Source organism: Phaethon aethereus (assembly GCF_964289735.1).
Source record: "Phaethon aethereus genome assembly, chromosome: 7".
NCBI classification, from domain to species: Eukaryota; Metazoa; Chordata; class Aves; order Phaethontiformes; family Phaethontidae; genus Phaethon; species Phaethon aethereus.
The window spans coordinates 4,435,058-4,448,560 of record NC_138583.1 but is presented as its reverse complement, the minus strand read 5'-3'; the positions used below and the strand labels follow the sequence as shown (position 1 = coordinate 4,448,560).

General features: G+C 47.5%; 1 protein-coding gene across 3 annotated transcripts in view; it reads right to left on the bottom strand.

The window, feature by feature from the left end:
* Positions 1–1,686: 1,686 nt before the first annotated feature.
* Positions 1,687–13,503, bottom strand: part of MICU1 (mitochondrial calcium uptake 1) — a gene marked incomplete at its 3' end in the record, with an annotated part of 94,768 nt that continues 82,951 nt past the window's right edge. For all 3 annotated transcript variants that reach the window (XM_082001907.1, XM_082001906.1, XM_082001908.1), the window contains 3 exons: positions 11,817–11,925; positions 3,915–4,004; positions 1,687–1,847 (listed from right to left, as the gene is read on the bottom strand). In XM_082001907.1, coding sequence (XP_081858033.1) covers positions 1,687–1,847; positions 3,915–4,004; positions 11,817–11,925 — 360 coding nt within the window. The remainder of the gene's footprint in view (positions 1,848–3,914; positions 4,005–11,816; positions 11,926–13,503) is intronic.

Here is a 13,503-nt window from a genome sequence, read left to right as displayed (position 1 = left end):
GGCGGGCGGGGCACCGGGCGGCTGGTTTAGGCCGTGGCTGAACCCCAGCTGCGGCGCGGGCGCAGCCGCCTCCGCGGCTTCTCGCCCCTCCCGGCGCTGCCTCGGCCCCTCCAGCGCCCCCCGGGGGTAGCGCTGTCCCTGGAAAGGCAACGCCCCAGCGCCTGGCCGAAAAAAGGAGGATAAAACACCCGGAGGAGCTTTGTCAGACACGCTGCCTTCTCCTTCTGAAGCTTCCCAGCTCCCGCTGAAGGTTCCCAGCCCTAACATTTGATTGATTCAGTCCTACCGGTGATGCAACGGGCTTCATTTTGATCCAAGAGAGAATTTTGAGACGACTGACATTTCTGCAGAGGCTCCAGAGCTGCCTGTGGGGAGCAGGTAGGACAGGCAGCAAGAACAACCACCCCTGCGGGTGCCAGCACCCTTGCTGCTCAACGTAACACATGTGACAGCACAAGGACCAACGCCTGAACAGAGCACACTACCAGCGCCAAACTGCAGGAGAGGAGATGGAATGATCCCCAACAGCAGGATCAGTAGCCCAGTATGAAAATATTCTAGAAGTATTTTGTCACCTCAAAGAAAGGCTGCAGCTCATGGCTGTGATTTAAACACCCGCAGAGAGCGTTCCTCTCTGCACCATGGAGGCCGCAGCAGATTGGGATGGCCCCATAAGCAAACCAGAGCGCTTGTCTAGGGCTGGCCGGCAACACAGGACAGCAAACACAGCAGCTCTGGCCTTTCTGGCGCTGGCTTCTGGGCTTTGTCTTTCCAGCTCTGGAAAGTCATCACAGGTTTTTTTTTTTTTCCTCCTTTCTCCCCAAAACACCTCGTATCTCTGGCGAGTCGCCACCAACCCTAGGCAAAGACCTGAAGCAATCGAAAGAGATGAGCCACGAGCCATATTGTAGTGAGCAATATCTTTACACGATACTTTACAGAGAGAACAGCGCTCAGCAAACAACATCTTCCAGCCTGTTCCCGTTACAGAACAGCAATTCCCCACGGAGAGTGCTCCCCATTTTAAAAAATAGAGACCTCCCGCAGCAGGTTGCTTATGCAAGGCAGGATGGGTGGGAGAGCCAGTTGCTCCACTATTTTTAACTGCTCTTGCAGCAGAGGCAGCACCTTGGCTCACGCAGCCCCCTCTGCGGGTACACCGTCCCCTCCACCCCCCGATAGTCTGGGGTAGCATGGAGCATTTGGCCATCCGAAATCCTGGGGTGCTCTCACCACCTGGCTGTGCCAGCCCCTGCTCCCACGTCTCACCGGTACGACCTATCCAGGAATCCCACAGCTTCTTTCTTAGGAGCAATCTAAGAATTAAAATAAACCCCATGCCATTTTGTAATAACATTGAATAAAAGTAATGGTGCAGCCCCACCAGCTCGCTCAATGCCCAGCTCTGCAGGCAGGGCACATCACAAAGCGGAGGTGGCAGCAGCAGGAAAAGTCCTTTTTTTTTTCCTGAAAATGAGGAATATTAAGGGGCCAGTGGCAAGCAGAAGCTGCAGATACAACAGGCTTTGATTTCTAACTTAGATTTACAAAAATCTCCTGTTACGAAGGAGTCTGGACTCGCCAGAGCCTGGTGCCACCCCACAGGTGTCCGCAGTGGCAGCGCTCGCCCGCAGGCAGTGGTGGCAGGGCTGAGAAAGGGAAGCAGGGCCTTCCTCCCCGACCCCACTACTGCTTGGGCATGGTGAAATCCCACGCTGTCTCCTGGGCGCATTTCCACATCGCGCGCATGAGTCGCGTGAAGCCCATGTCCTTGGGCTTCTCCAAGCCTCTCATAAGGCGCTGCTTCATTATGGCCACAAACTCCTTGTTGCTCAGCTCACCATTCCCTGCAAGAGAAAAAAAAATTAGAAACACTAAAACCTACCAACAACCTCCTCCCCGCATGCACCAACTTTAAAGGGCAGCAGCCACAAGTGTCATTTCTTGCAGAGACTGAAATCACGTTTGGCTTCAACCTCCCAAAATATCCTGCTGAGCAAGGATTGCCCAAACCACAGCATTTAAATCCCAATCCTACAGACACTGCCCCTGGCACTGCCACATCTTGCAGGGCCTGGAGCGCTGGGGCTTGAAGACAGAGAAGCAAATGCAAAACAAATGCCCACGCACCCGCAGGAAACTCTCCTCTTTAAGCGATTTAGGAAATTACGGGAGCACAGGGTAACAGCACAGATTTTTCTTAATGGGGTAGAAGGGCAGATTCATTACAGTCATCTAGTGAGGTTACTGAGAATTACGTCAACTAAGTTTATGTTAAAAATAAGATGACAGTGAATTGGGGCAAATTTTACTCTGTAGTTGCTTAACGACCAAGAAATTAGAACCTCTGGGATTTTTATTTAGGGCGCTGGTTGATCAGAAGGGACAGCAGCAAGCTACGGCACGACCGACAGCCTGACACCGGTGTGCTGAGGGGCTGATGCCTTCTGCCATGCTGCTGTCCGTGTCTCGTTGCCTGTTTTGCTCCCCTGCCTATGGCTCACAGCTGATAGCACTGATTTTAGCTTCTGGGGAGCAGCACAGGAAAGGAACCCAGCTTTGGTCACAGAAGAAATTATGAAGGACATCAGCCCTCAAGAAACAAACCCGCCAGTGCCATTGGTTCCCCAGATCAAAGGAGAGAGAATCTCTCTAGCTGATACAGGGAACTACATAGTTATATTTAATGAACAAGTTTCTTCACTTGAGAGCTTTTTTTCCTGCCTTACATCCAAATGCAAATCTGGGCAGCGAAATTCCAGCAAACTGTCAAGGGGCGAGTAAAATTCCCCACGGTGCTGCAGGTTTTTGATTAGTGCATGGTAATATCTATAAACACTGACAGAGTGAAAACACACAGACAAAAAAAGAAGAGGTCTGCGCCTGCTTTTCCACTTGATTCCTTCCCTACAGGGACTCCTCTGGCAACCACAGTCTTTCCCCGCAAAAGTTTGCTATCAAAATATTTAGCAGATTCTCCTGTGAGAGGATGCAAATGGAGAATATTCAGCTACGCTTCGGTTCACTCTAATCTCCAGCCTGATCATCCGGTTTGAGGATTGTATCAGAAAGTGGCACCGAAGCACAGAGAAAAATAAAACCAGAGCTGCAACCTTAGAAAGGTGCAAGGAAGCAGGTGGGGCTCAAACCAAGAGGGACAACAAGTAATAAAATAAAGTTTGGGGTTTTTTTAATGTTCATATTTATGTCAGAAAGCAAACAACTGTCTATTGATGCACCACTGCTGCCGCTCAGAGCGGCCAGTTCCTGGTAGCTGTGCTGAAGAAGCGGGGCGCCAGCAAGGTCTCTGGTTTTGGCTTGATAGTTTTGGCCAAATGCAGAATTTTGCTACTTTCCAAGTCTGCATTGCTGCCATCATCCCCTGGTGGCAAAGACTACGCTAATTCTTATTAAATCAACCCGAGACTGCTTCAGTGTGGCAACAAGCTACTCCAAAGCGCTCGCATCCTCTGCGGGCCAGCAAAGCAACGGGCTTCCCAGCAGGGCACAGAGCTGCCATTAACTAATTCAGCTGATATTTTGTCCAGGACCTTGGAGATAACAAAGTGCCAGATAGGCTCATTTCCAACAGTGGAGCACAATAGTTCATTTTGTTAAACCAAATACAGATTTTGTTTTTGTGGGGGGGAGCTGTATAGCAAGCTGTGCATGCCAAACGCTTGGATCCAGTGCCTTACGATCAACATCTCGGAAGCTGGGTACCATCAGATACCCTCTTCCAATCAGGGCAGAAGCATCAATACAGACCCACGGCCAACGAGCGGACGACGGTGCGGCAGGAAGAGCGAAGCCCGTCGCAAGCTCTCACGGCATTTTTGCCCTGTATTTTTTCCCCTGGATGGACTCTCGCCCAGCCTGGCGGAGAGGAACGGGGCAAGGTTGGGGTCACTCACCATCGCAGTCGAAGAGTGCGAACACCACATCGCACACATGGTCGGAGAGCTCCACCTTGGCCACCGTCCTGGCCACTTGCTGCATCGTCACTGCAACGGAGGGAGGGCACAAGGTTAGCGAGATGTCATAATCTGCCAACCGCAGCCAAGGCAGGCAGAGGAGTGTTCCTCTTGTTCCTCCACGGAAAACCGCCTATACAAAACCGTGTCATGTTCAAAGAGGCTTGAAATAAGCTTCGTCCCCAGCCCATTCAACGCATGCCTCAAAGCTAGGCTCCTCAAAGCCTTCGCCTTCCCTCTGCAACACCGCATGGGGTGTGGAGAGGCTGCTGGTGAGGACCAATGTGCTGATACCCGTGTGTTCAAGATAAACATTAAAAACACCAAGATGAGATTTTTTTTTTCCTCCCTTTGGTTACAAAATCGGGCCAAGTGTCAGCACTACAGCAAACACCAGGTAGGGAACCTCTCCTGACGGGCTTGATCAAAAAGGCAGCTCCGTCTGATGGCAGTGCAAAGATGATACAACTATTCCAACAGGCTGGGAATAATAAACCCCAGTTTTCCTGTTAAGCAACTCAGGCCCAATAATTGCAGAACAAACCTATCCACCCTCTCTCTGCAACAGGCTCCACAGTGAGCACGCAAGGTTAACCTTGTGATAAAATAGAGAGTTATAATGAATTATTTCGCTTCCCCCACTTGGCGCCAGACTGGCAGCTGAGCTCACCAGCAAAGAAGCAAGTGGTAGTTTTATTCATGCCTCTAGAAAAGAGCAATCCGTGGAGCTATCAGTCTGGCAGGGTTATGCAGTAGACTCTGCTGCGTAAAGGGGAGAAAAAAAAAACCCAACCAGCCCTCACTGGGCTGGTTTAGCTGTTCTTCTACACATGTTAGTGTGCGGCTGGCTGCCCTCTAGTCTCCCTTTTGACAGCTGCTAATTGAAGACAGGACAGCAGGTAAGAGCAGCTGAGTTGTCGCTGTTTGTCAGGGCTGAAGCACCCCGCTGCCTTCCAGACACTGGATGAAACACAAGGGCTTTGCACAAATGTGAGCGTATTTTAAGTTAAAATGACTTTTAAGCTTTAAAATAGCTTCCCTGCAAAGGCTGACCCGCAGAAACGCCATCTGGAGAGACTTCGCACTGCGACAGCGAGCCCACAGCTACTGGGATGAACGAAAATGGGGAAGTGGTGTGACACCAAATCCGACTGAAACAAAAAAAAGAGACTTAGCTTTCATCCACAGCATCTTTCTGGGCTTGAGCTATTTGCCCGTCAGAGATTTTGAAGAGTTATGTGTCAGAAAAAACAAAATAAGCACCCAATCTATACCGTAACCGGATTAATTAGGAATTGCATAAAGTGTTTCCAATAAGATACTTTTTCATTAATATTTAGATTATTGGTTCCTTCCACCCTATTTCTGCTCCCCTGAGTGAGGTTTGGGGTTTTCAGGAAGGAATCCACAGCCACCATCAGGTCCTTTTCCCCTATAAAATTCCTCTTTTTACTAAATAATGCAAGAGAAAACTGAAATTAAACAGAAGGTAGATTAAAACATATGTAATCTCAAGTAGGCACCCGCTGTTTCCCTGTAATTATTCTTTTTGAGTTAAAATCCTTTCCTGTATGAGAGATGTAGCTCTGGTCCGCAGTTATTACTCTGTATTTCAGTTCTGTCACCGTAAGGCAGGATACGGGATACAGCTGCTGCTTCTGCATGTGTCCTGCTGGTGGCCAGAGCCTGCTTTGGGGAGGGCAGAGGTGATGTAATCATTAAAGGAAACTTGAATTAATTTTGCTCACCAGCCTTACGCCCAAACCTTGCCAACTGAACTGTGGGGAGATGACGTCACGCGGCACAGCTCTCAACAAAACCTGGATAGCGAAGGAAATGGGGGAATCCACGTTCTAAGCACAGGGACAGCCACAACGTCGGTGTCAGCCCTTTCCTTTCGGCTCTCTCCTCCCGCATACGCACTGATTAGCCAGCAAGATGCAACGCGATCGAATGACTGAACGGCAACGCAAGCGAGTGGGCGCATTAGATGGTAGCAGCACTCCAAAAAGGGCTGCTTTAATGGTCCACCATTTAATTAGCTCACGCTGGCATCAAACACTCACAAAATTAAATGACAAAGCTGCCTTCAGCTTTCCCCCCTTGATCCGAGAGGGAGGGACTGCTGGCGAGCATCACGTGTACCCCAAAACAGAAGAGAGGGCAACTATAAAATTGCACAGGTATAACGCAGAATTTACAGGTCCTCTTGGATCAAATGCCGTGAACACAAAGTGGCAGCAAACACTGGAGCTGAACGTTTGACGGCTTAGTCCGTTTTACCAAGATAAATGCCCTGGCTCTGGATTTTATACACACCTTTGTAGAAGGTGCCTTTCTCCTCGCCAATTAGGCGATGCTTGTTCCCTAAATACAGTTCTGGCTCCAGCAAAACGTGCCCTCTAACTCCTACCTGCCATATGTGCTGCTGTGGGGCTACAGTAACATGTAAAGCTCAAGAAAAAAAAGATGTTTAGGTTAAAAAAAAAAAAAAAAGAGTTTAGATAAACTTATTTCTCAGCTTATTTTTTTCCCCAGAAAGTGCTTCTGCTGGGAGGCACGTTAAAACACCTCCGCTTGGGCAACAGCAGAGGTTTGAAGTGCTGGAAGCCATCATTTAGCCGAGACCCAAACCTTCAGACAGCAAAAGCAAATCTGGATTTCCTCAGACACCAACACTGAATTTCATTTAAACTCCTTTTAAATGTAAATCTTTAAAGATGCTCAACCAAGCTTTAATACCATCCCCTCCTGCTAGTGCTCCGGGTACCCTACTGCAGAAGTTATTTGTTATAGGCTTATATAGAAAAAAAAAGTTAGAATTATTTCTTTAATTATAAGTCATGTTTTTCTGATGCGTTTTCACCCCCCTCCTTCCATCTCTACAGGGTGCCGCCTGATCCCTCCCTCCTCTTCAACATGTGCTTATTTATTTTTCACAGCCACAGTTTTACCAGCTGTAATTTGTACTTATGGCCACCGGTTACTGCTTCCTCTCTTATTAATCCAACTGTGCAAGTGTCACCTCCACCACATTGTTCTCGCTCGATGCAAAAATTTAATTTCTCAGGGCCTGCATGACTGGGCTGTGCTCGGTAACAATTTTGTGGGGTTTTAAGGAGTCATAAGGAAGGAGAAAGCGTCTCCGCTTTCCACTTTGGGACACATGGTCCCGACTACAAGATATCTCAGTGAGGCAAGTAAGATTGAAGTAAACCTCCCAGCATCATTTCTTTACCGTTTCGCAAAATGTCATAGGTGCTGTCTGGGGAAACATCTCCTAAAACAAGGCTTGTCCAGATCTGGGGTTTTGGGATGGCTGCATCCATCTCTACATGGGAGAGTCTCCTGGATTTTATACCACTGAAAATGAGTTCCAAGTTTTCTATCTTGAAAAGCTATGCAGCTTTTAAAATTTCAAGTGTTAGCGTCTCCCACCGGTTCCTTCAATAAGCCACCTGAGGTATTTTATGCAAGTTTAGTGTCTGGCAGTTATCTTTTTTTTCCACTCCCAGAACCGCATTCCCAGAACTGCAACGTGAGTAATACCTCACCAAGCGCTTACAAACAGGGTTTTTCTATGGGCAAGAGACTCGCCAGCTGGCAAACCCCTTTTTTCCTCCATCTTGAGATTAATCACACATTTGGCCAAAATAATGGGCGGCTGGGCTGCTGCCTTCGTTTCTCAAATGGCACCCAGGGTGACAGGAGCAGGGCTCCCTGCCTTGGGCAGTCCCAGGCTGCAGAGCTAGGACACATGTATTTTGGGCTCCCAGAAAACACTTGTAGGATGACTATGTAGGGTCTCACGTTGATACACACGTTTCATTTTAAGCATCCCAGTTGGAAATGTCGGATGCCATCACTGACAATATAGCTAGCAAAAATCTATTTCACTTTTTAACTATCATTATTTAACTCTTTTTCAAATAATTTCCATGTGTACGTACCAGAATATCCATCCGGAAGAGAGATGTACAAACCCTATGTAATCCTTTGGCACAACACATTTTTCTTTTTCTTCTCAAAATGCAAGGCTGCAGCCCTGCAGCTGAGTAGAAACTGTTCTGACATCAAAAGGAGCATGACGAAAAGTCATGGGGATCACGCTTCTGAGGAAAAAAGCGGAGCTACCAGACCAAAGGCAGAGCTGATCCACTGTTTATGTAATCTTCGCAGTCATAAATAAGTAAAGAAAGGAGACTGCAACACAGAAGGTCGTTTCTAAATCTTCCAGGGGCTGTTGATCTATGGAGAGCTTGTCCTCAGGGTTACCGAGCTGATTTCTTAAAGCCTTATGGACAGGCATCGTCTGCTGTGAGGGAGCTTTGCCCAACAACTCGTTGTGTCAGTGCTCAGCAAAAACCGCGCTGTAATTGTGCATGTACTAAAACCAAAGGGCAGGCGAGCTCCAGACCCCTCCTCCTTGAGGACACGGTGCCAAGTGTTTCCACAGTCCCTCTCCATCACTTACACACACGTCAACGCACTGCTGTGAGGGCAGCAAAGGGCTGCCTTGGCCAGGACACCAGACTTCATTGTTCAAATCATCTCCTCACAAATTATCGCAAATACTCACCCGGGCTTTCTTACACACCCAAAGAGCCTGCAGCACCTCTGCCTTTGGAGATACCCAAAGCCCAGGCGGTCCTGGGCAAGCTGCTGTAGGTGACCCTGTTGGACTAGAGGGGTCTCTAGAGGTCCCTGCCAACCTCACCCACCCTACAGACATCCTGCCCACCCAACTAACAGTGTGCTCCATGCAATTACTCCAAGGAGCAACCTGAGCTGTGCCTCCATGGGGGCCTGACTTCCTCCATCCACCTCCGAAGGTAGATTAAAGGAAGCAGCAATTCAATGACAAACACCCGCTGCACTCCAAACTCACCTCTACCTCCTTCCAAATTCCCTGCAGCCATTTCAGGCTCCATCCTTCAAATAAAACAATCTTCTATTAACTCCTCCCGGCCTCCAGCCCCGCTCTGCACTGGCCCAGCTGCCGGAGCGAGAGCGGGCTCAGCCGTCTCCCTCTCGCTTTGGCCCATCTCTAGCGAAGCGCGCCTGTGCCTTGCCCTAGAACACAAAGGAGTTATACCGTGGCTCTCCGTCGGCGCCAGCAGAACGGCTGCTTGGAAAGTCTGGCTGCAGGCTGTGCCAAAAAAAAAAACTCCAAAAAAGGCAATTCACACCCTCACCTTGAAAGGGGAATAAGTGACGAATTCGGCTCCTGTCCTGCTGCCAGCTCTAAGCCCAGGCTGGGAAAGTTTTCTAAGTAATGTTTATGATTTAAGAGAACGACAGTATTATGTTTCTGGTAAAATGAAAGATGGACTAACAAATAATCTATGTGTTATTCTATGGATCACTAAAATACAGGTTTATGAGCTTTTTTAAGAAAAAGAAGCTACTTTAATTCAATACAGAAAGCAGGTTGTCAAGCTATGGCTGTTTCCTGCCAACCTTTTTTCCCTCCTCTTAAATTTTAAATGGCCCTTCTAAAATTACAACATTTGCTGCATTAGGTTAGCAGCAATTTCATAAACAAACTATCTTCTCCCCCAATATAATGAGTAATTTCTACATTTCCTGGTTTTTTAATAAGCAACCTTGTGGAAGTTTGACTTTCGGAAGAGTACACCCCATTTATTGCTTATTTGATTTGTGTGGGTGCAATATCCAGACTCAGAGTGCACGCATATGGGAACGGGTAACGCACAGACAATGGGCATGGGAGCACACAGACCCCTGCTGCAAAACCCAGGCGTAGCGCTGCAGCTTGCTTTTGCACCTTCGTTAGGACCACAGCAAAACAATCCCTTCGTGCCTCCTGCCCAGCGCATCTCTGGGTCGAGCAGCACAGGAGGACGCGAGAGGCGATTCCCATCAGCTGCCAGACGCACACGAAGACGGGATTTGCAGGATAACCCTCCTCTTCTGCCCGAGGAAGTCTCTCCCGACAGCCGGGACCCCGCAGGCAGGGACAGGGGTGTGGGGACAGCGGGGACAGCGGAGCCCGCGAGCGGTTTGACACCATGCCCCGCACACCACCAACCCTCCCCAAGGTTTACTTTACTCCAGCCAAATACTCCCAGCTCAACGGCTGTGGCTCCAGCACAAGCTCATTAATCGCACATAATTAAACGGCAATCACACTGATTTATCAACTGCACGCAGACCTAAATACTCCACAAATACGTATTCCAGGACCAGGCAATTGTTAATTTACTGTAGGCGCCGAGTAAATTGGATTTGTTGGGCTATTACCTCCTCGTGGGACGCTGCAAAAGGCTTTGCGTAGCAGCAGCACATCCGTACTTATGTTTACTTTTAAACGAAAGAAAATCCTATCAGGTTCTTTTTAATTTTAAGTCTTAAGATAATGGTGATCTAAAACAAAGAATACAGATGATTTCCCCCCAAAAAAATCAAAGATGAGCAGGGCTGTTGACACACGCAAGAAGAGATGTAACACGTTTGACTTCCTTTGTAATTCCATTCCGCAAAAACCTATTAATGTCTTAATATTGTCACAACAGTAGCAGCTGGAAGAACAACTTACTTCTGAAACATTTAATTTTGCAGCTGCCTAAATACATCAGCTTTAACTTTCTAGTGCACAAGAGTTTCCACTCAGCCTAAAAAACTTTTAATGAGTCTGCCATTGTGGTTTGGTTTTGTTTTTTTTATATTCACAGTCTGAGTGTTAAAAAAAAAAACAACACAACAACAACTCTCTCAAAAAAAATCTAGAAAAGAGAAGTATGCATTTCTGACAGATCCTGGCAGCAGTTTTTTTTTTTTTCCCCTTTAATGTATGGGTTTGTGGTTTTGTTGTTGGTGGGGGTTTGTTTGTTTGTTTGTTTGCGTTTTTTGGGGGTTTTTTTGGTTTGTCTTTTTTTTTTAAATCAGTGTATCAGATCTGAGAGCATACCTGCTAGGGATTAGCTCAGAAAAGGAAATACATGATGAGATGAGGAAGGATATGGATTGGTCTGATCGATAAACCACACTATTACCAAGCTCCCCAGGAAATACCAGCTCTGAGGTTTATTCAGCCAGCTCCCCTGGCCACATGTAGCCTCTGGACTGTGGGTTATCTGAAGAGAACCTCCTCTGAACAGACTTTAATGCTCAGTCTGGGACCTCAGTCGGGTTCCAGCACTCCCCCTCCTTTCCAGCACGCCTGGGAACTCCAAAGGTGCTGCCCTTTATTTGGATTTTGGCTCAGAAACGCAGCATCTGGCCATGCAGCACTTATTTCTAGGCAAAGCCTCTTATTTTTCAGCAAATTTGAAACAAAACAAGGGTTGAAACTGTCCTACCACCAGCTCCACTGCTGGTTAGTGCCTCTGCCGCATCGATCACAGAGACCTCCACAAAAGATACAGTTCGCAAGAATACTCCTTATAACATTGCTTGTCTTTGCCAAGTACTTCGTAAAATGAGAAAAAAATGTCACTCCAGAAGATGGGGATGAAGAAACACTGGTGTGCCTGGGTCCTGGTACCAGAGATCATCTCACCTCTGCACACGTCAGGCCTGAACGGTCCTGGTGAAGATATCACCACTTACTAACAGGTCACCATGAAATCACTGCTTCCTAATCTAGTCAAACTACACATTTCAGCCTTTTGTTCCCTTCTGTATCTAGAACTGGGGAAGTACAAAACCTGAAACCCTCTTTATCCATGGACGGAGCAAGTTGAACCTCTCATTACAGGGAGGAACTGCAATTCCAGTACATTATTAACCTGTCAGCCTGGGCTTCCCAGCTCCAAAGACACAGCATGAGTCGTGCTCCCTCAAGCTTTCAGCGCCTGTCCATCTCGCAAGTTTTAATACCTTTATCAAGCGAAGCTCCAGCCATGTGGTAGAAGCTCAAAGCCGTGTCCACATCATTTATGTTTTTCAGAAAAGTGAAGAAGCTCTCCACCTCCTCAAACGTCAGGCCCTAGGACAGAGAAAAGATGGTCTTAACACTGATGGGAAAAGGAGATCGTGATGGTACTCGGATTGCCGACAACAAAGTGACTCATGGGCACGAAGCGATAGCCAGAGGCACCTGCAGATACGGGTTGCGACCCGAACTTCTCTTAACTGTCTCTGCTCCCCTTTCGGCCCCACCTGTCGTGCAACGGGAAGCGACTTCCCTACGCACGGTCAGTGGTGGCAGAGACCAAAAAGCATTTCTCCGGTACTCACTCCGCCGCCAGCTCCCACCCAGGAGAGCGGACACACCATGAGCCTGAGATGCAGGAGGTGGCTGCAAGCAGGTTCAGTTATGTATTTTTTCAAGCCTGCACACTTGCAACAATGATAACGAAATAGCTCACGCACTGCAAGGTCTCTCCCAAGAGATTCAGGGATCCCTGGGGGGTTCCACGCGTAGAAGGCGATACTGCAAACCACAGCACGCACAGATATGCCCCAGTTAGCTTTGCCTCCAAACTCCTCCACCGTGGCCATGGCTCAGAGCCAACGGAGGAGGTAAATCATTCAATAAATATCAATAAATAAATCATCAATATCAATTATTCATCAATAAATATCATCACAGTAATGACCACTCAGCCTTCCTCTCTGGAAGAGAGAAATCAGCTTGTCAAAAAAGTTCAGGCTCAGGCTCCTATCCTGTCTAGCACGACAGACTGATATAGCAAGACGCTAAAAATTCCAACCGCATAGCACGGCACGGTTTCATGGTCTCGATGGAAGCGCACACATTCAGCTTATACTGTCAAATATAAATTTAGACGGTCTGTTGTAACCCTGCTCAAACCCTTCCCAACAACTACTAATCAGTGCAGAAGCCACCTATGTTTTTTTGAAAAAAAAAAAGCACTTTTTAAATTTTTTTTTTTTTACAATCTTTTCATACAGACCCAGTGCCTCTAGAATAGTAAGCAGAAGAATTACAGAAAATTTGTAACCTACGAAGAAGTATTTCAGCTAGTTCCTGTCCTTGCTGTAACTGTGTACGTGGCAATGCACGTTGCACAGCGCGTGCACTGACAAATGCAACAGCAGGTTTTGTCAGCCCTGAATTCATGGATCCAGACCAAAAAGATGAGATAGTAAAATGTACATATGGACAACAGATCAGAAAACAAATCCCCAGTTACTGTACAGGGAGCTTTCTTTAAATGGGTACCTGCTCTGCTCCCCAAGTGGCATGCTAAAAGATGTATGGCAGAATTAAATGAAATGCTGTCCTAGCAAAAAAAAACCCAAATAAATCAGGTACTTCTGCAGCAAATACTGCGAAGATTCTTCTGTTTTGTACAACAGATCTCGAGGAGAAAATGTCTTTGCAATTCAGATACCCACCCGGACCCCTCCCTGCTATGTGTTTTCTGATTGACGCTCTCCTCCCTGGGAGTAGAGTACTAAAAATATGGAAAGTCTGCAGGAGCCAGGAGGCATGTGGCCACTTTCAGGCCAGCAGAAGACACTGTGCCATGGTTTAGCTGCTCTGTTTGGGACATCCGACATTTGCAGTAGTGGCCACAAGGCATCCCAACAGCTATTC